The sequence below is a fragment of the Gymnodraco acuticeps genome, unplaced genomic scaffold (genome assembly GCF_902827175.1).
Source record: "Gymnodraco acuticeps unplaced genomic scaffold, fGymAcu1.1, whole genome shotgun sequence".
Taxonomy (NCBI): domain Eukaryota; kingdom Metazoa; phylum Chordata; class Actinopteri; order Perciformes; family Bathydraconidae; genus Gymnodraco; species Gymnodraco acuticeps.
Genome location: NW_022991291.1, coordinates 423,807 through 450,399, shown reverse-complemented (window position 1 = coordinate 450,399; position 26,593 = coordinate 423,807). Strand labels below are relative to the sequence as shown.

General features: G+C 40.4%; 1 protein-coding gene across 1 annotated transcript; it reads right to left on the bottom strand.

Moving 5' to 3' along the window:
• On the bottom strand, positions 1-24,787 carry tnfrsfa (tumor necrosis factor receptor superfamily, member a). Its single transcript, XM_034240065.1, has 10 exons — positions 24,524-24,787; positions 14,298-14,466; positions 12,668-12,799; positions 7,897-8,008; positions 7,538-7,671; positions 7,353-7,442; positions 7,232-7,278; positions 6,383-6,673; positions 2,909-2,945; positions 1-2,349 (listed from the first exon to the last, which is right to left on the bottom strand). Exons 1-10 carry the CDS (start codon positions 24,554-24,556, stop codon positions 2,048-2,050), a joined length of 1,347 nt encoding a protein of 448 aa, XP_034095956.1. The 5' UTR covers positions 24,557-24,787; the 3' UTR covers positions 1-2,047.
• Between the last annotated feature and the right edge of the window lie 1,806 nt (positions 24,788-26,593).

Below are 26,593 nucleotides of genomic sequence, written 5' to 3'. Positions count from 1 at the left end.
TCATCTGTACAAACCATTTATTTGAAATTGACATAAAAACAGCTTTGACGTATTTGCATAATTTATATCTGAAATTCATGACAAGCAAACAATAACTAAGGGAGAAATCTTAATGGCAACATTGGACAGAATGTTTTTACACAAGTCAAAGGAAGTTAATTGAACAGCTTAGGACTTAGCAATGGAATATGTTACATTCAAATCACAGAAATTATTTCAAAAAAAGAAAGACATGAAGTGCCACAGAGAGAAGAGAAGATGCACTGAAGCCTATCCACTGCTACGCTCCTTCAGGAAGGCTGAGAGGCATTTGAGAAGAGAACTGTGAGAGAAGTCAGGGGGTGTGTACTGTAGGATCCCTAGAAATTGATGCTGGCTGTATTTTCATTGTCTGTCAATAGATGGCAGTGCCAGCACTGTAGCATCATTCTTCAGAAATAATATATAACTCTAACTTTTTCCTTTATACATGAGAGACTGGAGGAAACCGGGCAAAATCTACTTTCAAATGTCACCAGTTCAACAGCCAACTACTCTGCTGGTGTTCTATATTCATTTTGGTTTGTTAATAAAGCTGAATATATACACATATACACTTTGTGAGGCTTCAATGCTCTCTGGGCATTTGTATGTACAAGTGACAGAATAAGGAAAATACATTTGAGCTTTTTAAATCCAGAGGAACTTTCCTTCATTTAGTGTGAGTCTAACCAAGACTAAACCGCCCGTGCCTGCATGTGTCACCACAGACATTTACAGAGGGACTATTTGTTCAGCCGGATTACGTCTCAATAGGTCAATCATCGTATTCAAAGATAGCAACTCAACTCGAATTTGAAATGACACGTTGTGCATTAAGCATCATGAAAGCTTCCACACTGCTGAATGTGGTGTCTTGTGAAGAAGTGCACATGTAACATTGACAGTGTGCACCACAGTGTTTACCCTGAACACGGTAAAGCACAAACACACTAACTAAACAAGTTTAAAACACAACTTGAACATGTTTGATGTCAGTCATTTTACCCTGAAGTTAAAACAGTATCACAACACGGACGCAGTGCGGCTCCAAGGTTGTTTGTTTTTTACAATGGTATAAATAATGAAATGTAATTATTATTCATAAGAATAAATATGTCAATAAATAAAATGACCTTTGAAGTTCTCCAAGTGACATGGAGACATTATGGAAACACTAACCTATTGAAAGCTGTTCAGATGGAAACAGCTTGTAAATGTCTTCTACGATGTCGTGTGTGTGCTAACACGGAACATACAAAAGACCTCACGGTAAAGATTGAAAACATTTCTCCAACGTGACTCGGTTGTCTAAAATCTATGAAACCACTTCGCTCTTTTAACAGAATGAAATCTTGATAACTAAATACATTTAGATTATCGGATGGCACTGAAGAGGTAAAAGGTCTGATTAGTAAGGCTGCAAATGGACCATCATAACAACCGTTTCCTAACATTTGTCAGGAAAGGATCATGATCTGGTAACATCTAACCCTAAATCTATAAAACTAAAGCATGATGGTAGTTTTAAATCCTACATGTGCCAGAGGTCAGTGCATCAGAGAGGCACAGTATTAGCGACATAGCTAATGCCACTGCTACAAACCAGTGTATATCCTTGTCTCCAGGTGATCTGTGAGACACACGCCCAGAGACGTGTGAGCGTTCAGTTCCTTTACGCATGTTGCTTCATTAGAGCCTAAAACATGCCAGTGGAAGCTGACACCTTCATGTTAGTCTGCTCTTTTCATTTCACCACAACACATATTCTTCATTTTTCGTTATCACACCTCCGCATTTGGCAAGTAGTCAACATCTTCAGAGCTCTGATAAATACGGCCCGACCTTCACCGTTTTGTGTTTTCCTTTTTAAAAACTACTGGCTTCTGAATACATGGCCGGTCAGCCACAAAGAGGTAAGCCTGTTCGTGAGACACAATGTCCAGCGACAAGGTCTATGTGCTTTTTTAGTTTTTCTTGGATTAAGTACTTTGTGTTTACTTCATCTGCAGAGCCCGGCCCCTCAGGCTCAGGGGGTATCTGCGTGTCTGTAGTAGCCCCTCCTCAGGGCGGCGGAGGCGATGCTCTCAGCGGAGCGCCGCTGGTCCATGCTCAGCAGAGCCTCCAGCAGGTCGTTGATGTCCGCCTTTAGTCCCTGCCTCTGCATCCAGTTCTTCAGCAGTTCATACACTTTGTCCACGGGGGCTCCGTTCTCCGAAATCCGAATGTGGTTGTCGCTGACTCCGATCATTCTGAAGAACTTGTTATGAATCCGCACATCCAGGTACTCGTCGAACAAATCAAAGCTCTTCTTCAGGGATTTCTCCGACCCTATAGATAACAGATCGTGAGGCAGGATGTTAGCTGCTTACACAGAAACTCTTGAAATGTTTACATTGTATTTCTACTTGTTTGAGTTCTCTTACAATAGACGTACACATCATTGTTGACACTAACTCACAATGAAACGCTTTGAAAACTCACACAGCAATTTCTACAATGACACAGTGTTAACATTGTTCCTATACGAGAACAATCGGGACGTTTGAGTTCATTTTCCTTAGGGGGATACATATATGAAGTGTTTAATGGAGGATCAAACACATCTGTTCAGCTATGTCCTTCTTTAATTCAGCATGAGAAGAAGGAACAGCAGAAGAGAGACAGCATGTTCCAACCCCCGGAAGGCTCGGATGCGGCCTGACTGTCATGAGATTAATAATCTATCCAGCAGAACAAATGTGGGATCTTGAAGAGATCCTGTTCATTTCACTTCCTTGTGGAATGACAAGATGCTGCTTTCTGAGTACAGCTGCCTCTTAAGTTGAGTTGTACCGACATGTTCAGAGGGGAGATCTCTCTTTCCTATTACAAGAATCTTATCTCTTACCTAATAGTGGCACCAAGTGTTGTTGCAGAGGATCATCCTACAAAATAAAACACACAAATCAGAACCAGGTGAAGATTCATCACACATCTGGAATCCTTTGATCCCACCGGGGAAATGTACAGATAAAGAGAACAATAAAACAGTAAGAAATGAATAGGCAACCACATGTTAAACAAACAAAAGTCAAATAAGTATACACTCAACAACAACAATAGATAAGTAGCAGTAATATAAAAAACTAAGCAGAAGATAAACATTTATGAATTACAATTTAGAGTTGAACACAAATTATTTGAGATTGGTCTGATGACTTAAGGCGAGACACCCCAGGTGAATAGGGTAATTTTTTTAACTTAAAAGTATCAGCTAGACATTTCTCCAGTTAATTACTTACAATAAGGCAATTGTTTTTTGTATTACAAGTTTTCTGAAATAGCATGTTTAAATATACAAATTATCCATTTTCTCATGAAATATGCACATATTTTAACACATTTCAGGAATCGAAATCTGAACTTTGGATATAGCCAGATTCAAAATTCTTGTTTCATTTTGTAGTTATATTAGTATCTAAGGCTTTTACAGAAGGGATTTTGGATATCTCTTTTTATCACTCCATAAATCAGAAAATACTGTCAACAGCCCTAAAATATCAATTTTCGCCATGTTTTAGGTATACAATGTTGTATAATTCAGGCTATGAATGATATATGAACAAACCCTTCTGTAAAAGCCTTCATAATATTGATAGGAATATAACTGGAAGGTTTGGTGTATGTACGTGCTACTGAAGTGGAAATTTCGAACTCAGAGTAGGAGAAAAAACTAATTTTGAGAAAACGACCTTTAAAGATTGCAGTGAGGCGCTAGCTAAACCCTCCTGTTCTTTGGATGACAGCTTGCGCCTCGACGCACTCCGTGAAGGTATTTCATGTTCGGAGTCATTTGTTTTTTGTATAACCTTGCGTCGTGCAAGTGACAATTGTTGTCGTCTTCTCTGTGAACGTTTTTTCCCCCGTTCTTTTGCTATTTTGAGATTTCAATTTCTAGCGGAAAGCTAACCAGGAAGTGTTTTAGCACACCACGTGACACATCTGAACGAATCACGTTGTCAGAAATTGACACCAGCCAATGAGATTTCGTTTCTTGGTTTAAGACCCCTTTGTGCTTTCACAATTGGTTGCTGATACAAAGGAAATGACCATATTTGGATCCGATGCGATTGTGCAGGAGAGACACAGCTTTCCAGCGATACCTCTGTTGACATGGTGCACACAGCGGTCGCGGTACTTTATGTTACGTTAGAATGCTAACTTTTGGTGAATTTAGGAGAAATCTACAGACGCAAATAGACACACTATAGTAAAATAAACACTTAAATGTGTATTTTGTACGTTTTCCTTCCAAAAGCCTGAAAGAAAACATGTTATGGAATCAAAATAGCACAAAATCTCAAAATTGACCAGTACTTGAAAAACGATGTTTTTGCCTGCCGTTTCTCGCCTTAAAGACGCCTCCATTGGACTCCTTTGTTTACTTCCGGAACATAGTGACATCACTACATAACACTTGTGCTTCTATTGGCTAGCGCTCCAACACATTACACCTGATAGGCTAAGGGCCGGGACATCTCTTAGCAGCAGACCAATCACAACAGAGCTGGCCAGCTAACCAATCAGAGCAGACTGGGCTCTGGTTTCAGACAGAGGGTGAAAAGAGGTGCTGCAGCTAGTGTTAATTTTGTTGACTAAAACTATGACGAAATATGTTCGTCAACGACATTTTTTTCCATGACGAGAACGAGACGATGACGAGACGGCAGTAAACAATAACTGCAACGAAATCATCATGCAATATCGTTGACGAAAAGTGACGAGACAAAAATGTAGTTTACTAAATAAAAACTATGCCAAAATCTCTCTTTACTTTCGTTGACGAAAAATGGGGAGAATATTATCAAAGATAACGTTACATCTCTGATAGTCCGTTTTTCTCCCAGCAGTTCCATTTCCGGTGCAGCGGCAGGGCAGCAGCTGTGTGTCCGTGCTGCGCGCGGCGGTACATTTGAATTACACCGGGCAGCGGCACAATATGAACTGTCAGGAAGACTCGGGTCTAACTCATGGTCTAACTAACCTTATTTAACAGAAAATGAAATGGCAACAACAGGGCTTGGGAGCAGTGGTCGCACTCGCGTTAACCGAATACCCCCGTCAGCGCGAGTGATTGATAAATTGTGCACTCGACGGGTAATAATGGATTATGACGGAAATGTTACGATCCTGTCCGTCAAAATGACTGACAACGAAAAAGTCTAAAGCCACCACTGCTTGGGAGAAAGAAACGATGTGATATTTGGGCCCATTTTCGCAACAATGAGGAGGAGAAAAAAAGCGAATGCATTGTTTTATCAGAAGGGAAGCAATGTGGCCATAACACAGCTGGTACAAACACCACAAACCTGAGCAGATACTCTCTGCAAAGCTGCTTAATCATTCAACCTGCTTTTCATCCAATAAGGACAAGATATAATCTTATTGTGAAATACGTTTGACTAAAATGACAAATGATTGGTTTTGGCTAGACTAGTTTGACTGAAATGTTCTATATAATCTGATCACTAAAAAAGACTCAACAGTTTTCATTGACAAAAAGTAGACTAAAATAATTAGTTTGCTTTGACTAAAATAAGACTAAAATGCTCAGACTTTTAGTCGACTAAAACTTGACTAAATAAAAACAGGATGAAGGTGACTAAATATGACTAAAACTAAAAAGGAAATGTAACACAGGACTAAGACTAAAACTAAATAAAAAAATAGCTGACGAAATTAACACTAGCTGCAGCACAGGCAGTATGAGAACAATAAAGAGCTCTTTGAACATTAAAGTATGGAGACATGTCCCAGTAGAGACACTACATACTGATATACACCTGCAGATGAGCAGAATACAGGGTTCATACACTTTTTCACCAATGATTTTCAATGACTTTTCCATGACCTTTACCTGATTTTCCATGACCAAAACAATTACTCTTTCTCAGCAAGATCAAGGTTTTTGGTTTATTTGAACATGGAACAGGAAAATAAGGTCTGCATATGAAACATGTTGTGCCGATCTAAAACGAATCAAATAGGCTTACTAGCTCCTACACGCTAAAGCAACTCAAATCTCTCACCAGCAAAATACCTCGTCAGTTAAAAGCCATTTTGCGTTTCATTACTTTACGACACAGTATGTATTATCGTTATAGTATTACTATTTTGGCGATTAACTAAAATATACATTATATTTGATGCAACTTTAGTTACATTTCCATTACTTTTCCAAAACTTTGGGGAAAATATTGTTTTCCATAACTTTTCCAGGGCCTGGAATTTGCATTTTGAATTTCCATGACTTTTCCAGGTTTTTAATGACCGTATGAACCCTGACAATATGTCCTCTTTAACATTTATTTTTCGCCCTCACCATGTCTGCAGGGGGCGTCCTGATGGCAGTGGGGGTCTGGTGGGGGGTGTTGGGGGTGTTCTCAGAGGAGGCTGCTGTGGGCATGGCTGACAGGCTGGTCTGAGAGGAGCTGGTGGTGTTTGGTAAACTGTCTCCCAGCCCCCGGTCCTCATCCTCCAGGGGAGGGGAGGCTTTGGTCATCCCGGCCTGGGTCTCCTGCAGCAGGGGCCGCGACTCGGGGCGAGGCTCCTCCCCCTCCAGACCGGCGTTCTGATCGTTCTGTCTCTCCTCCGCCGTGGCTCCACTCTCGTCCTGCACAGGGAAAAGATGACACATTGTATCACAAATAACTTCAGATAGACCTTTATTCATTTCTGTGGGGAAATGCAGGTGCCATAGCAGCAACAGAATAAAGAAGGATTATTGGAATGAAAAAAAGGGTAAACATGTAAGTAAATGTGTGAATACAAATAATAATAAGATACAGTAAACTAATTAGTAGCTGAATTTGCATATACACAGATCAGAATCAGAATACCTTTAAACTTCCCACAGTGGGGACATTTTGATTGCTACAACAAAAAGAGCCAAAGATAGCTTCATATTATTAAGAAGCATGCTTGAAATATTAAAGATAAAAGATATATGATAAGTCATAAAACACGAGTAACGATAAGTATGAATGAATATGAACAAATGAATACACGTATGCAGTATATCTATGTGCAGGTCTTATGAACATACAGCGCCTTTATTGTGATCCGTAATATACATTATCTATATTATTGGAACAGCTTACACACAGAAGAGACACATTAAAAAAAGTTGACATTATAAGAGGAAACAAACCAGAGCCCAACAATAACTTACAATAGGAATCTTCACAATCTCACTGGAATCACAGTGGCTCGTTAAACCTGTTTAAAGAGGACACAGCATTAGTACTTCATCAATAAGCAAACAGGTGACAGCACACAATGTCTAAACTCACATGGTGTGTCACAGGAACGTCTCTTGAGCCACCACACAGCCAGTGCAATAATAATGAAGAGGATGGCCAGGGAAATGCACACAGGAGTAACTGGAGAACAAAACAGAAATAAATATAAGTGAAGATGAAGAGTTAGGTTTAAAAGACCAGGTTAGGCTTAAGGCTCAACATGAACATAGTCATACCAATGTCTGCTGAAGAAGCGGGTGTTGGTGAAGGGGGGGCTGGAGTTCTTTCAGTTGGGGACGGATCCCGTTTTCGGCACTCTGTGTTAGAAAACGGGGTGCACTTCTTCACCTCCTCCTCCCCAGGTTTACACCTGTAAATGAGTAAAAAGACGTATTGGCAGTTGTGGTAAAACATTAAAAAAACATTACCTTTTAAGCTTGTATTTGTATTTGATTGCAAGATGAATTGAATTAACTAAGTGTTTAAGATTAAAACTGAACAATACAGTACGTCCTAAAGAGTCATCCTAATCTCCTACATTGAGTTAAATTCACACACTAGAAGAGTAGAACTGAGAGAAGTAAATGAGACTTACCTGGCACAACGTTTGCAGACTTCGCAGGCCTGATCGGGCACACAGAAGGTTCCGGATTTACACTGGCAGCGGGTGTCTGTGGTGGTGCTGCAGGGGGCCGTTACAATCTCATCTGAGGAGAGGGAAGAGGCCAGAGAGATGAAGACATGGCGGATAAGGGTGTGACATATCATGACACAAATCTATTTCAATTAAACAGATGATATGTATACAGAAATAAACCCAAGTACAAACTTCTTACTCATTACATAACTTCTTTACACAGGTGGTGGAGGCACTCAGAGTAAAGGCAGAAGTACTATGATTAAAATACACCATTCAAAGTAAAAGTCCTGTATTCAAAACTACTAAGGGATGTTCAGGAGTATAATCAGCTAAATGTACTTAAAGTACTAAAAGTACTCAGCATGCAAAAAAGAGCATGTTAACGTTGTAGTTTGTCATCACAGAGCCAATTTTAGTTACTTTTTTGGTTGTATATATTATTAGTACTGTACTGCATCATATCATTTTTATTTATTTATTTTATTTAACCTTTATTTAACCAGATAAAAGCATTGAGATAAAATCTCATTTTCAATGCTGACCTGGCCAAGAAGGCAGCAACGTTACACATAACACGGACATATAAAATACAGAGAACATAACTAAGAAAACAAAAGAGGAAAAAGCAGTCCCTACATTGAGCACATTAGGACAGTAAGAAAGGTGCACTACTTATTGCTGCAAGAGCAGCTGGTGGTAAGGACCTCAGACAACTTAGGCTATTGGGACAAGTGCCCTCAGTTTGAGGCGTGATTGAAGGTCATTCCAAGACCAAGGACCATAATGAAAAAGACTCCTTTTCCCAGCCTCAGTCCGCACAGCAGGAACCTGGACCCGTATCCAGGCTCTGCATCTGAGGTTGTCACAAACTGGAGCAGATATGGCACATATGTACAGTGGAAGCTTTCCTAAAATGGCTTTATACATTACTGCCTCCTACGCATAGTAAGTGAGGACCATCCAGTTAGGCTGTACAGTGTGCAATGATGAGTCCTATAGGGTGCCTTTGATATATAACGCAGTGCAGCGTGGTAGAGTGGGTCAAGTTTGGCCAAAACAGTGGGACAGGCAAATCTATAGATGTATCACCGTAGTCCAGCTGGGACAGGAATAAGCCAGAGACCAACCTTTTACGGGATGAAGTTGAAAAACAACATTTAAGTCTGAAAAGGAAGTCAAGAGTCAATTTCAATTTCTTAGTTAGAACTTCAATGTGGTGTTTGAAGTTCAGATTACTGTCCAACCAAAAGCCCAGATATGTGTAGGTATCGACAAACTCAACAGAGGGTGTCAATGGAGAGGCAAGAGGACACTGACTTGGGAGCAAAAAGCATTGCTTTGGTTTTCAGAATATGGCATTCATTTATTAAGTTAAGAGCATAAAACCCTAGCCTTTCAGATATGATCAAAATCAGAAAGCACCTACACAGGATGACCTTTACAGACTCTTATTATCTTGTTTTGACCTTTAAAGAACTTTGCAGAGTAGTTTTCTAGATAATCATATTTAGCACTTTATTACCCCGTTCACCTACATGACGACATGTTCAGTCATTTTTTCCACAGCTGACATTTTTCCCTGGATACAAAGTCCATCTCCACTTTGCCACCTTCATAAGGACATGTGTCAGCAGCGCTCTGTTTATGAGCTGAGATTTGATTGGGGGAGCTCTGTCTACACATGTTAGACTAAGTATTTCATGTTCCCATCCAGCAAGAGTAAAGAGAGAGCAATAAGAGTAAAGCGGTCGTCTACTCTTCTTAATTCTTAGCATCTGTCCTGTCATTAATTATGAGCGACTATCAGTGTAATGCTCACCTAAATGTAGCTGGGTAGAACAGGCCTGTAGATAGAACAGCTGCTATGCTATGTAATACTATATATGGAATGACTTGATGGCTCACAGCAACAACTTGGATTGAATGAATATAAACACATTTACAGAGCAGGGACTTGTGTGTTGTATAATAGTGTGCTTAATTCCCCTTTTTGGTCCAAATGATGTCCAAAGTACTGACATAGCTATCTCAAAGTGTGTTCCTTAGGTACATATTATAATGAATTATAGGTACTCCTCCTGGTCCCGTCAGTATTTTAGTTTTTTGGGCTGGCTAGTGTCGGCACTCACTGTTTACACCAACAAAGACGCTGCTATGAAGACTCCCAGACTACTCCTTTAGTGCTTCCGCTGCCAAGTTATGGAGACAGTCCATTTGATTGTCCTCATTTTAATGGTTAAATCATAGAACACTAATTTGCTGAACATTTTTCCAATATAAAACAATTTCTTTTGGGAACGTTTTGTTCCTTTCTAACGACGGGGGCTCTTAAGGACAATCTCCTAAATTGCACGGCTGTGAAACTCTAAACCCTGGAGCAAACTCTCATCTCGCAGTGATTGTAGAACACAAACATATTGGACAATAACTGTGAAAATACAAATAAACATTTGGAAATGTGTTTATACTTAAAAAATGTTGAAGTTTCTCACAATGATGCCTTTGATAAAACAAATCATGGCTCGCTGCAAGAAAAAGGGTCTTAGTGTATCATTTGTACAAAGACTTAAATACTAGTTCAACAAAGCTGACGTGTGGATGATATTGTTGAGTGACTAAATCTGCTCATTCCGTCACATTTGTTTGCCATTTAGTTAATTACATCAAGCTAGAAATAAAGTTGTATAAATGTGTGTTGAGTTTCAATGCCAGAGGAACCATTTCACACACTGTTCACACCGTAGCACTTTCTGCTTCCTTGTACTAAAAAAAAGCACATTTCCACATTGGCCACGTTGTACTGATGCACAGAGACACTGCTATTGTGGCTCAGTGAAGTGAAAAATCATGTTTTTCAGTCTTGTCACATAATTATGCGTAGAGATAATTGGGAAGTAACACATGCAGAGGGTAGGCAGTTTATCTTTGGCTTCATTGAGCAAAAAATGGAGATTAAAATACCAGCATAATTGTGATTCAAGTGGTTCCCCTGGGTCTGGAAAGGGCCAAACAAAAAGGCCAGAACTTAAACATATAACCCTAGTCCCAAAGCTCTCTTCTTTTTGTCCTAAGCCCCCACCCATACAGTAACCTGTAGGTTAAACATTATTTTGGCAAAAAATAAACTGGGTACCCTAATTCAAAAGCTAACAAAAGTTCAGATAAAAAAAACTGTCGACTTCAACATAAAATGCTGAAATATGAAACATTATTTTTGCTAAAAACCATCTGCATACCATACATTTAAATAGGTAAAGTCAAATAATAAATAAAATACTCCAATGAAAAAAAGACAAAAGAACCATTTGTTTTAATAAGCCTCGTTTGAATTAGAAAATATTCAGCGTAATTGAAAAAACAAACCCAGAAAACTACACAGAACTGGCAGCTGGTGTTTTGAGGCACACACTATTATATCTTGATTATGCTATTCTTATTCCATTGGCAGGTGCTTTGTGTGCGTCTGTGTGTAGGGGGGGGGGCTCAAAATCAGAGTCAAGTGTCGGTTCAGCCCATCCCGATTAGGAAAAGCTTTCTCTCTGTACTTTGTGTTTAATCTAAGTAGATCATCCAGTCGACCTAATTGGAATGAAAGCTTTGATGAATAACACCATGTTCAGAATAAAAACCAACATTGACTATAAAGTTTGTTTTTAGAGATACAACATGCTAAACTATGGCTTAGAATGTGAAGAAAGCAAAGTTACAATTAGCATAACATAAGTATAGCACATGTTATTCATTCAAACCACTGCAGCCTTGTTAATGCATGTTTCCCCCCCCCCAACAGGAATGCCAGAGCAAGGTCAAATCTGAAATGTCTTTTAATCCCCTTTGCCACGTTACCATTCATTATAACATTGTCGTAAATAAGTTAAAACTGGAGCGAAACACAAAAAGCTCCATTTTAAAAGCCATGGAAAGAGCACACAAGACATCCTATGTAACAGTAGTCTCTTTTCTGTGGCTCCGTCCTTTCATTGGACACAAAGACGCACAGTGAGGGAGACAATGAGACACAGCCACACCCAGTTCAGCCAGGCTAGGACAGACACAAGCAAACCTCCAGAGACAGGTAACATGGCCACATTCAGCCCCGAAACAAAACAACAGAGACACGCCCTGCTGCTCTGGAACATCACAAGATCACATTTTCACGAGTGGATCTGAAGGCGGGGGCGCAGACAAAAAGGTATCAACTTTCCCCAACAATAAATCTTTGAAAAACGGCATAAAGGCAGGGTTATAGGAATTAAAGGGCAAGTCAGTTTTGTGTAATTTAATTTATAATGACATTTTACTTGTTAAGTTAAGTCATTTTCTTGAAAAAAAAGTTGGTCTCATGTTTTGCCAAGTTTTGAGTTGTTTTTCAGACGAACAAACACATCTGAAAACAACAACTACGCCTCTTAGGAACTTGTATTTGGACCCTTTTTTATATTAGATAAGGTTTTTTGGGATCGAACAACCAATAAAAAGATCATTTCCATTTATTGGATGAATAAAATGCGCGAGTTGCTGCCCGATTTCTGTTTGAATTGGTGGAATGTTTGATCCGATGGATTTGATTGGACGGTTGCATTTCCAAATCTTGGTACATTTGAAATAAAAAGCTAAGAGTGTAAAAGAAAGAAAGAAAAGGTGAAAATGAAATCTGTTATATTGTTTCTAACTCATGCATCATACTGATATATGGGCTTCATGTAGGGGGGCAGAGGGTGGTCACCTGAGCGGCAGTGGGTGCAGGGCAGGCAGCGGTTCATCCCGTTGGAGTGCTCCGTGTACGTCTGTCTGTGCTCACAGGACACACACGTTCCCTGCTCCTGCTCTCTCTCACATACTTTCTGCACAAAGGTTCCTGCAAATAATAAAAACAACCAAAAAATCATCTGATTAATAAACCCAAAGTACAAGCATTTAAAGTCCAGTGAATCTTGTTTTTTGCATTGTGACAGAATCAGGCTGCCTTTGAGCTTTGGGCAGAAGCTTGGGGATATGAAAGCTCATAAAACAGATACCAATGTGGCATTCTGGTTTTCTGGTTGTCCGACATTAACTCATGTTTGCCAGGTTGTAATGTCTTGTGTTTTCTATATTTTGTGTTTCTTCTGTTTTGTAATAATGACAAATGCATTTGTAACGCAATCCACATTTACTCCAGCTTTACTGCAGCCGTGTATAAATGACTTGCACTCAAATACAAATGATGACATTATGTTGATGACCACATTTCATGGGGATTAGAAGAAGAGAATTACACTTGTCATGCTTTAAATTCTAATACTCAGTTCATGTATCCCGTGAAGAAAACCACTCGATTGTCATGTGTTCCGAGGGTTTATCTGATGCACCAATGGAACAAAGACACATAGTATACGAAAAATGCAAAAGAGGGCAAAGGGTTGAATTGATGAAGTAACTGTGGATGGTAAAGGTTTTACAGTTAAGTGTGGACAATCGGTAAAGTCATCTTTCAATGTTGTGAATGCAAGACAAAAGAATCACAATACTTCGAATACACACACTACAAATGTTCTCCAGGTTACAACCAAGCAGTGATGCTGTTTGATCAGTTCATACAACACTTCTGTTTCTTTGTACAAACTGCTGATTTTCTAAAGGAGTCATTTCTATTGTTGCCTTAGATTTCACAAATGAGAAAGCAACAAATGTGTAGGCCCAAAGGTCTGCTCAGTGATAGAAAAACACATGATAGAAGATGTAACCTTAAGTCAATCAATATTTGGGGATTTGATGAATGGGCGTGTGTTTTGGAAACAAAGCACTAGTTTATAAAGTGAACCCAAACTAATGCCAGAGTTGATCAAATACAATTATTTCTCAGAAATCAGATTTGCAAATGAAATAACTCAATCAGCTAGAAATGTCATGCAGCAATTACATCTTAGCTAAATATGTGCGTACATTTAGCTAATTCTTTACAACAAGTCATATGTCCTGTAGCTTAACATACTGGGACTTCAAAGTAACCTCCCCTGCATCATTTCCACGTTCGCCTTCACTCCGGTTGGAGTAGTTCCTCGCCATCATGCATTCTTTCCAGACCATGCAGTGGATATTTGCCAGACTCATTTGGTATACAGTTCAGGTTTTGACATTTAACTTTTTCACACAAAAGGCCATTTAAATGTTAGCTCTAGCGCGCTCTCAGTTCCTGACTGGCAGTTGGTGTTTGATGATACAGGAAACAATAAAAACATGTTGATCAAAGGGGGTTTCAAGTTGAAATGTTGCAGCCGGCGTACTTACACAGACCCAGCATTCCACATGTGTTTCGTTGCATGTAACTGGAGCTGCACTGTCTACTGTATATCCCTCTAATGTGGTCTCCTTACCAGCCTGGCAGTTGAGGCAGCAGAGTCCCTGCTGGAGGTACTGCTCGTTCTCCACACATGTTCTGTGCCGTCGGAGGGTGAGGTTTTTGTAATCATCGCCGGACCACTGAGCGGCCGGAGGTTCTGCTGCGTGACAAACCAGCCCGACGAGGAGCGCTGCCACACACACCTGAAACATCAGTGAGAAAAAGAGGGGAACACAAAGACTGCATTAGTTGTGTGTAACCACTGAAACACGTTACATGAAACACAGCAAGCAGGAGAGTTCTTCTTCATAGGGGAGCCTTGTGTGAGCAATCTAAAAGTTAATTCGAACCATCTGATCTGAACATCTGCCGTGGGAAAGCAATTACAGGAGCCGAGCAGCTGGTCAGAAGTGGAGCAAAACCTCCGTGATGCAGAGCTATACACTGACTGCACGCAGCACAACAGGCAACCCTAACCAAATGATTCTATTATCTTTTTTTAAGTAGGAGGCATTTAAAAAGCAGAGGCTCTAAACAGTTGGTGTAACAGAAAGGGAGTCGATAAGGAATCTCAGCGAACACCAGCTTGGTGCCCGTATCAAATGTGATACCAAAAATCTATTCATGCGCTAGATAATAACAGGCTTGTATAGGTGGGGTAGGGAGAAGAATACGGCCCAACACTTTAGTGTGGCCCCCAGGCGCTGGTGTTTATTCACACGCTTTTCACCATGTCAATGTGAGAAGGCCCCATTCATTGGCAAACAACACACTTTAGTGCTCTACTTCAAATGACCCACATTCTCAAAACCCGGCTCTTTGAATGCCACGACATGTGACACCGCCGTGAAGCGCCCCCAACGCAACGCGACACCTCCTGGGTAAATGAGAGGCCTAGATTTGGAGGTTTTGTCTCTCCTGTGTGTCACCCCCCTTCACATCTACCCCTCCACCAGAAAGGAACAGGTTAGGGTGGAGAGGTAGAGAGGGAGAAAGAGAAGGATGGATTCAAAGTGAGAAACTGTAGACAGCTAGCTGAAGATGTTCTGCAGGGAAAAGGTTGTGGGAGAATGGGAGGAATAAAGACTGAGAACGGATAAACAGAGGTGGGGAAAGAGTGGAGAGCGACTCCTGACGCTAGACTTGGCTCTCTGGAGGACCGCCATGCCTTGTTGTTCAAAAGAACTTTCCCCTCTCCCCTTGCCTTCTTCCTCTCCCTGCGCTCACGTCAGACTTTCCAAAGACGCTGAGAGCGAGACGCGGAGGGCAGACGGCCGGCAGAGCAGTCACAATCACACCATTTAGATCTATCCAAACATTCTGGGGAGGGGGAGACAGAAGAGAGAAGGAACAGGGGAGGCAGATCAAATGAGAGGGGAGGACTAACAGCTTGCATGACACAGGGCGAGTATTTAGACTTGAATACACTATGTGTCTGACTGCGGGGTGGGGGAATGTAAAGAGACATGGACTTGGAGAAAGAGTGGGGCCGTGTGAAAAGGCAAGAGAGAGAGCTGTGTCTGAGCACATGCGCAGTGGAAAGAAAGAATGAGCTGCTCTTAAGGTAACCCTACACTTCTACAAAGCACCAGCAGAATATGACGATGCACTGTATGTCCAATAATGTAATCATATAGCAGTTAGAAAAGGTCATAAATCCCTATTGCCAATCAAAAACTCAACATACAGTAAAACTCAGGTGTGTATGACGGTGAAGATTCATAGACAGCATAGAGATGACCTCATTTCAATTCTTTGTTCATTCCAGGGCGGTGATTCAAAACCGTCCCAGGTGCAGCCGCCCTGAAAGCCAACCTGTTGGACTCCGCAGCTAAAGGCAGAAGATACAGCAAGAGAAGCTGGGCTGCAGCTATGAAATATTTGTATAAACTATTCTGCAGACTCATTTATTGACGATTTGTTTGGTCTATAAAATGTAAGAAAAGATGTCCCCATTAACCCATGGCCACATCTTCAAATGTCTCGCTCTTCTATCCAACAGTCCAAAAACCCAACAATATTCAGATTACAATGATATGAAACCTAAAAAAGCAGCAAATCTCCAAAGCTGGAGCCAGGTTGCATTTTTAAATTATTACAAATAATTGACTGTTCATTTTCCATCTAGCAACTAAACATTTCTTAAAAATAAAAACAGACGGTTTCAAGAGGGAGAGTTCTTCTTGGGTTAGGGAGCAATACAAAAGCTCTTTTCACTGTGCTAATGCGAGAAGCTCTCCTGTTTTCATTTGAGTAATAACAGTAAAAGTTGCTTGTGGTATTTCTTAAAAACATGGAAAGGGAACGCCATTAACAAAAACCCAACTTTACTCCGTTTATAGTTGTATAAGACCTTAAAAAGCAGCACATCCTTACATTAAAACAACAATTGGACTATTATGTTTGTGTTGGGCATCTAAATAATTTATCAACTACTTGTTTATTCTCTAAAAAGAAAGAAAACCTTTATATTACAATTAACAGTGGTTAAAATTAGGGCTGCACGATTTGGGGAAATAATCTAATTGCGATTTTTAAGACAGATATTGCGATTCGAATTGCGATATTAGTTTTTTAGCGACCCAATGGAAGTTTATTGTATTATGCGGCCATAACTCCGGCTAGGAAGGTCGTATCAACGTACTCCCGTCTCTAGCACCCCCGCAGCCCGAGCTACGAGTGAAAGAACTAAACTTACATGAAACTTCCGTTGGGTTGCTTTAAAGTCAAGCTTCAGTTTAAGAGTCACCCTGTAATAGAAACACGTGATGGAGCATTACTAACCTGAAAGCTCCATTGGAAGCCATTTGGAAACGGCAGGCACTTTCAAAAACACTTGGCAGGTGATTGGATCAATCTGTCACCTTCTATCATGGGCCACTTCTGATTGGTTAACAATGGCTGGTACATGTGGAGCACAGCACTTCTGATTGGTGTGGATGACTGACGCACAAGAAGAAAACCATTTTTTTTAATTAAAAAAAAAAAAAAGTTTAAAATAAAATCGCAGGCTTTGCGATTTGATAATCGCGATTTCGATTTAAAATCGATTAATCGTTCAGCCCTAGTTAAAATAGTTATTTTTAAAATAGCAGAGAAATGAAAAATAGTAACACTTAGAGAATCCCGTTGTGTGGTATGTCTTAAAAAGACCCCGCCTGCAGACAAGGAAGAAACGCCATCAACATGTGTCCACAACATGATCCTACGGCTGGTAAACTACATGGATATAAATGAACTGTATACACAAACACTCTGGGCAGCCACAGTGCGGCTAGTTTGACCTCTCACTGAGCTAAAGGAGTGACCATAACCTCAATGTCCAAAGCCCTCCAAACCCACAATCCTGGAAACTCTCCAAGCCCTGCTGAAGAGGTTCAGTCCACTTCACAGCCTTTCATCCTGTACAACGAGTGGGCTTGGCTGCAGACTATGTGGTCAAACAGCGTCCTATTGTCGTGCTTCCCATCTGTATTTATGAAAGGTATTCTTGTTTGGATGTTAAACTAATAAAAAGTTGGAATAAAAGAATGACAGAGCTCTGTTTATGCGACAGTAGCTCCCCTCCACTTCCTCTGAACACCCTGAGTTCTTCCCACTTGCCCTGGCACAAACACTGAAAATGCATTTGTGACTAAATGACAGGACATCCTTTCAGCTGACCTGGGTTATCAATGGGCCATTTAGAGGGCTGCGATCACTCCATATCCCTGAGGGAAGTATAGTGAACTTCATTACAGAAAATAAAGGGCACAACATGCAATGAACTCTCGCACACACAATGCAGACACAATGCACACACATACAAACTACAGGCGGTTAGTTCCTTCATATTGGGCAGATGATTTCAATCGTAGCCAACTGATAAGCAACAACATGCTGCACCTCATTAGAACTGTGTACGGACCTGACTCTCCATAACATGCTTTTCTTATTGGTCAATTCTTCAATTACAATTGGACAATTACAGGGCGTTCAGGATAGTAACGATATTGTTCATCCATAATCTCAGTCATCAAGATAAAGAGGAAAGAGTTATTTTTAAGTTTCAATTGAACATGTTACTACGAATGAGGATGACCTGAGGAGGAGGGTAGAACAAAGATAGAAATCACAATACATGTTTTTAGAAAGAGTATTTATCCAGAAACCCATTCACATGCGTTTTATAATTAGATGAAAACATAAAAGCAACACATTCAATTCATTGGAACCAGGTTACGCTTGAATTGTTTCAACATTTTGAAAATAATTGACGACTGAGTTTTTGCGAGAAGAAGAAGAGTTTTTAAAGATTTTAAATGTTATGAGTGAGTTAAGTGCTGATGATGGTAGAATAGATATAGAAAATAATATATGCATCATACTGTAATACATTACATACACGTTCATTCAGTACATTACATCCTTACCTGCGCAGTGATTTGTTGAGTGAGTGAAATGTGATTGAAATCACTGGATTATACTTGGTCAGCAGCTGGAGGCTCCGTCCTTTACACTGAGACTCAACCATCCATTATACGTCTTCATATTACAACGTTGCTTCAGCGCGTAAGAGCCTGAAGCTCTTAACAAACATGTTTTGGACATCGCTGTCATTTCTTTAGCGCGTCATAGTGACTTATATGACTCTTACGTAACCGTTTTTACGTCTGTCCTAACCACAGCTCAATATTTATCAAACACCACGGCCTCTCACAACCACAGGAAAGACCCCCCCCCCCCCCATCTCATAACGGAGGAGGCGGCGGCACTAACTATTTTCAATTCTCTGTGATTATCCCGTCTCTTAAGAAGCACAATTTGTCCAACGCAGCAAGCCGGCACCTTTAAGAAGTAATGGGAACTAAAATCGTCTTATTGAATCAATCATGTCTTATTTAAACTGTCACAGAAGTATTGCGATGGGTCTTTGAACCAAAAGGAACACTACAGATGAAGTTAGTTTTGAACATTAGGTTAGCAGCAGCTATATATTAAACATATGGCCACAGCCCCGCAGCAGAGGTCTCCTTTAATATCATTAGTTTATCAGTGAAAACCAATGTCCAACGTGAGGTTGGTCATTGAACCAGCATGCACCGACTAATGATTCAAGAGGAGATATCAAATCAAATGTGTGCTAAATGAAACTTTAATTTTCTTTTGGCAATATGTAGTGTGCAGTGTTTGAAGAAAGTGTTGTGTAATGTGGAGTTCAGATCCCTCAAAGCTGACCCTGACAAGACGGTGAGAGCGTTTTCCTCCACAGATAAAGCCTGGAGACAGCAGGGGACCATGCACGGCTTTCCTCGAGTGATGGATTACACCGGCATCCTGTCTTACATGATGAGGGAATGTACGACCCAGTGTCAAGAGAAGAAGTCTGAAACTTGCGACGGCACTAAAGCATCCTTCAGTTCAGCCTAGCTCGGACACATTTATCATTATAAGACTCAAGAAAGGATTTATTGTCATATGCACCATTGCTAACACACAGCTTTGGCAAAACAATGTTAAATCCTAGGCTCCTCCAACAATGCAACATCCAATCAAGTGCAAGAAGAAATCTAGATAAGGCTGTGCAAGAGACACAATGGTGCAAGTAACACAGAGGAATAATAAACATAGATGCAAGACAAGAAAGAGGAATAATATAAAAAGAACGAGGATAACTCCCAAGTCAATTTGAAGCAGTTAGGCAAGAAAGAGCTCGCAGTTTGCAAACGGCATTGTTAAACCACAACAACTGCACACACACACACACACGTATATCACACAAGCACAGATACAGTGCATGTGTGGGAGCGTGTGAAAAGCAGCGGCCCCCTCCTCTCAGGGAGCACAGGAAGCTCCAGACAATACAGAGGCTTCATGCGGGGTTTAGCTCCAAACTGTTCCCTCCTCAGAGCGGGCCCGCCACCTGATTGGACCCACAACATATCCGCTACGGCTGGATATTTATAACTCAGGGAAGCGGCAGCTCCACGACACAAATTCTTGAGTTTCCTCAGGAGATATGCTTCACTGATTACACGAGAGTGACAGTGTCAAAAGCAGGTTAGCTGACATTTAGCTTCGTATCAGAGAGAAAACAAGGATGTGCGATGACGGACAGTTGTAATGAATTTCTTTACAGTCGTGGCGGAACCACAAGTTACTGAAACGACTGAGAAGCTGACGTTGACTTTGACCACACGACCATCTTGTTGTGATGTATGAAAGAGAGAGGGCTTCTGGGAGTGTGCAGGGTTTAAAGGTGCAGGTGCAGCGTGACACACACTTTCCAATGTGTTTGTGTTGAGAGGTCGAGTTGGTCTCTAGTGTGGTCTCTAAAGGGTTGGCTGCTGAGCTCACACAAGCGCAAACCATCACCGTGAGTCATACGGCATATTGTTCAGGGACAGAGAAACGTAACGTCAATCCACAAATTGAATTTAGAGATTTGTTTGCAGCAGGGCTTTTAACTTAGCCTTTTCAAATTCTGATTAGGGACCTTCAGAGAGAAGCTGAGCGGCGACTCATACGAGGGGGTGAGAATGAAAAGAGCAGGAACGGATGACTAATGGATTCAAGTATGTGCAGGAATCCATCACCTCGCCCTGGAGACAATCCCATTAGCTCCATTAAAGCTTGTCTTTGTGTTAAAAGGGGAAGACGTGCACGGAGCGACGGCAGCTCTCTATAAACACATCACAGCAGAAATGTAGAATATGTGGCTGCTGAAGCAGGTCAACAAGGACGTAAGTGACCATCAACAGCTGGAATGTATGTCTTTGTAAACAGAACTCCATTCTCCGGACAAAGGTTGAGTTTGTTCGAAGACTTTTCAACTTGTGTTATAATCTGCTCATTCATCCAGGAGAGCAGGACATCAGAGCATAACCCTTAAGCCACTGGGTTTGAGTATTATGAAGCATTTAAGGTGCCACAATTCTCTGCTGTACAGCGTTGAGCTTTCATGATTCGTCTCTTAGTCAATCTGCAGATTATTAATAACCAACTGTTTTGAAAATGAATTAATAGTTCAACAAAAAATGCCAGATTATCATGTTTCTACTTCTTAATCTGAATACTCGCTATTTTTTTAGTGTTGTATTGAAGTATATTGAATATTTTAGGACTGTTATTTGAATAAAAACAAGCAATGTAAAGATATCAACTTGGGCTTTGTAAAATAATAATTGTCCTACTTTCTGACACTTCCTTCATTACTTGCTTAATGGATAATAAACAGGGATAGCTTATTGCAGTGCAATCTTTTTCAGCTCTTAAGGTCTAAATTAGGCCTGCATTTTTATTCTTTCTTTATTTAATCAAATGATTACTTTCTTGATAAAAGGCGTGTTTGTTAAGTCTACAACTCGTCCAAAAGGAGGTCAAATGTGCATTACATTTCTTGTTCTATTCATTGAAGTCTATTAAATGTCTGAAATTGTTTACAAATATATATGACTCACATTTCTCACAGCCCAAAGGGACATCTGCAAATATGTATTGTCTTCCACCAACTCTCCAAAAGCCAGAGATATCGTTCTCAGTGACGTCAAACAGAACCGTAGCCAATCTTCACATGGAGAACGTTGGTACCAAGCAGACGACGATGACGATGGGGTATTATTTGCAAAAGCAAATAAATCAATTATGAAAACAATTGAAGATGAACTGACTCATTGATTCAGCTCTTCTGAAAATGCCCACATTTGCTTTAGCATTACAGGTTAGTAATAGTGACTGTGTGCTACTTGTATGTATGATGGTCTTCTTTAAACTCAAGTATGTGTCAAATGCTTTCACATCATGTACTACCAACTTATCAAAGACACTTCTATATTATTGTACAGACAACAAAGAAGCAAACACTTGATATGGACATACATGTCATAACATGCCCTCCAGTGAGAATTATACTATTGTATTCAAACATTGTAAAATAATAAAAACAGCTGAAAAAAGAGATTAAAAATAGCTTTGCAGCCCTTAGCAGCAAACAAGTCGTTCCTCAATGTCCTCAAAGACGATAGTAAAGTCATGTGATTTGACCCGTCAGATGACTTGTGCACACATGGGAGAGCTGTGAGTCTCAAAGTGGTTCTCAGTGTGTGTGAATTAGTTTGGGTCTAACAACAACTTCATCGGTTTATTCGTAAATCCTCCCCACTTATCTGGAAGCAGGAGCATTCATGTGTGAGCGCTGACTTGGCCCTGTTGGTATGCATTACACGTGAAGGCAGCACCTGAACAGGTGGCACTCCCTAAGTGAGTCAGCAGGTCTTTGATAACTGTGTAATGATTCACGTTAATAATGCCGACAGAAACAGCAGGCTCCTTCACAATAATCCATCTACCAACAATAAGACATCGCTCAGAGTGTCCGTTCTCCAGCATAAATCCCTGACAGGCAAACACAAAAGGGGCACCGCCACCTGGTATCTGACAGCGAGTTTGTTGCACCACATTGCATCATTCAGTGTCTATGCAGCCTCTCGAGGCCACGGGCTCCGTTTCAACTGTTCACATGGTCACAAAGCCAAGCAGCAATAAGCACAAGTTACAGTATTATAGTAGAGTGGCCCATTTGTTGACCACTGCCCGGCCCCCAGAGACAGAGCTTGGCCTCCACTTGTCCCAGATGTCAGACCTGCCCTTGTCTGTGTTGTCCACAGAGACATGGAGGGATATTTCCTGTGTGAACCCACACCCAGACTCACAGTAAGCAATCACAGATAACAATCTAGCGAACATTTGCATGAGCATGACAATCCTCAGAAGTAAATTGATGCCCGTAATATCAGCATATCTGTGTACTCTTAGACAGGAAGTTTACTGGACGCCCAGGCACGTACACTCACAATTTGAAGGGGTGTGGGGGGGATTAGAGAGGGAGGAATGGGGGTGGATATAGGAGGAGGGGGGGGGTGAAGTTTCTCCATAGTCCCTTAGCAACAAGGCCTGCTGGCGAGGCCTCCAGAATGTACTGCAGTTTACAGAAGAGATAAACATTGACTTTGCCACCCGGAGAAGTAAATCTGATTTCAGTAATGGAACACTGCGTGACTTAAAACACAGATCAGACAACGCAGAAAACAAACATTAAAGCTGCAGGGCCATCAGCAGATGTTTGCTTTAACACATAGTAGGCATGATGTGATGAAATGCCACAACACTGCAGCTGAATGCTAACACTGCTGCTCTTATCAACCACAAAAGCAACCAAGCCTTCATTTGCTCTGTCATTTAGAACTGTGATTCATTTCCCATCTCACACTGTAAAGTATTAAAAGGGAACCTTTCCACAAAAAAAGTAATCACATATTGTGCATTAATCCAAAGAACCTTTAATGAATTGGCCTCACTTTGAGGCTTTACACTACAGTATTTATAGTGTCAGGCTTTAGTGCTGCACACAGATGGAAAAAACAACAGGCGAGGAATGAAAAGACGTCTCTGTGAGGGACTGAGAGTGGAATAAAGCTGACTGGAAAAACTGTTGAGAGAACTTAGTGACTTTAATTGACTAACTGGCAAGGTAAGTTATTGGCTTTTCCAGGGTCAAACTGACTACAGCTTTGGACATGTCTCTGTAACCAGTGCCTCTCAACACACTCTTCACACCATTTGATTTAAAGCTAGCTAGAGCAAAAGTTCACTGCACACAGGCATAGCTGCAGTGCACTTATTAATAGTTAGCCTATAGGGCCAGCTACATCCGCCGTGACAGACCCACACAGCCATCAATGTCTGAACAATATGACCACATGATGTCCAACACAGATGGTGGCTGTAATATTAAAGCTGGGGGAATGAATACTGCAGCACATGTAGGCTACTTTAAAACCAGTAACAGGAGACAATAAGCTCCAAATTAGTCTATTCTTTACAGAAATAAACACTTTAATCAACAACAAACACAATGTTGCTTCCTGTGTATGCGCTCTTGGGACAATGCAGGGGCTTGTTTCATCTTCAGCAAGTTCACAGGCCCGGCCGGGATTTGTGCCCCCATGTGAACAGCAGAGCTTCCCAACAAAAGTCAAGGTTTTACTGGCTTAAGTGTCTATTTAATGAGACAGTCGGTTTTTATTTTTATTAGACCCCTTCTGACTTCGCAGCGACAATTAGAATCAACATGTGAATCGCATTATTCGCTAAATAATGCAACTGTAAGTGAAGCGAGTACAACAGAAAACGATACAAGTTAAATACATATTATTGGCATTTAAAAAAAGACAAATTCATAACAGTGAGTTTTCAGAGGGGTGTATTGTCGTGTTTACTTACATAAAGTTTCCCGACCACCGGTTCTAACTTCATCTTGGGAACTTCGAGATGAGAGGAAATCCCGGCGGCGACTTCGCGTTACAAACCAAGCAGTTTAAAGTCTCTAAAAAGCACAATTATAGTAAAAAAACTAAACAACAACACAAGTCCAGCTTTAAAGCTATCCGTCGCCGGGTTTCTTTCATGAGTTTACTCGGCACTGACAAAACTTTAGACAGTTTTTCTGGGAGCTCAGAGAGACACGGTCTGAGCACCACCGCTGACTTTTTTTAGTTGCCCTAGAGCTCGTGCCGCGTCAGAGACAGAGTTTCCATCAGCAAATCACATCGCTTCGCTGCACCTTGAATATTAATGAGCTTCTCAATAGAGAAGTACTCTTTGGCAAAAGTAACAATACTACCAGTTGTGTAAGTAACTAAGTAGCATTTGGCCAAAATATACGCAGGTAATGGACTTTTTACTCCACTATATTTTTTGACAGATGCCCGATGAAAGCCATGCACCTTAAAATGTGTTCCTTTTGAATTTATTTTACCTGATGTTCCTTTATGTTTTAACAACATTCACCCATTACTAAATAAGCAATCTAGAAAGGCTCTTGCATTAGCTGGAAAAGGCATCACCCCGAAGCAGAAACCAGGGCTTTTTCCGAGCTCTAAAAGTAGACTTCGATGTTATAGAAGAAGCAGCAAATGCTGTAGATTTAACCACCACTCAGTATATAAAGCAGTTAAAATCAGCATATTCTTAAACATTTACTGCAGTACATGCAACATACACATTACTGCAGCAGTAATATTTCAAAACATCATAATTACGTACAATGCAATCACAATTATACGTATTTAAGTCCAAACATATTTAAGCATTAATGAAATATGCACTTTATACCCAAAAGACCAATTACTGAATAGACAAGGAGACCAAACAACAATTTTTTGTATAAAACTTTAAAAATGCAAGACAATTTATTTTTGGAATACGTTTTCTATTATTAATCTGAATCTGAAAAGTAACTTAAGTTTGAAATTAAATGTAGAGGAATAAATAAGTTTAAAGTAGCAGAAAGGTTATTACTTAAGTGAAGTACAAGTACCTCTAAATAGACTCTAGCAAACATACTTCCCACCACTAGTTTTAAATGTGAAACAAAACCACATTTCATTGTGCTTTAACAGGTTGCAACTATTTCTGTGGATTGTACATTGAAGCACAGATTTCTTTAACATTGTAATGGTGCTTGAGGTACATTGAGTAATCAGTAACTCACTCAAACAACTAAAGCCATTAACTAGCCTATGCAATATGTGACTAACTAGTAATAACCAACTCATGTGCAACAGGATGAAGCACTTGATTTCCCACAAATACATTACATGTTACTTGTTAGAATACAACTAATACAAACAGTTTCCCAGAGTGAAGACACTTTCTGGGTTTTTGCACTTGAAGAACTCTACAGTATATATAGAGGAGGTCAGCGGCTATTCAGTGACACTATAACATTATTCCACTGTTTGTATTAGACTATATCAAACAGCAAACATCCTCTCAAATGTGGTTCCTGCTGACAAAATCTTATCTAAAGTGGGTCTGAAGCCTGTCTGTCTAGGGAGGAGAAAGCGGAAGTTATTTGGGAAAACCTACACTAGACCATGCCAGGATAATTAGCAAAACAAACCAACAAATAAACAAATGGAGCCAAAGAACTATATAAATAAATACGATGCAAGCCACTGAGTCAGACAGTTTTATGACAAAACAGGATTGAGCAATAATCGGACACGGAGAGTAAATGTCTGTCTCAGTCAGTCACCAGTTTAGAAAAACATGTGTTATGAAATGTCATGAAGACTGGTTAAATATCTTGTGACCAAAGTCATGATATTGAGGGGTGAGGAACGTAGGGGAGGGGATTCATTATAACAATGTTACATTGTTATAATGAATCTGTCTTGACACAATGCCTCGGTGAATGTAAATAAAAACTGTGAATTGGCCATGTGAGGAATGCTGTTTTTCATTAGAGTATCTATAAATGAGAGATGACCTCATTTCCCAGATAAACAT

Excerpts from the sequence above, each read along its gene's own strand:
- tnfrsfa (XM_034240065.1), bottom strand. The coding sequence starts at position 24,556 with ATGAAGTTAGAACCGGTGGTCGGGAAACTTTAT. Across the intron at positions 7,672-7,896 it reads GTCTGCAAACGTTGTGCCAG|GTGTAAACCTGGGGAGGAGG; the intron begins GTAAGTCTCATT and ends ACTCATTTACAG. Across the intron at positions 7,443-7,537 it reads CGCTTCTTCAGCAGACATTG|TTACTCCTGTGTGCATTTCC; the intron begins GTATGACTATGT and ends TTTGTTCTCCAG.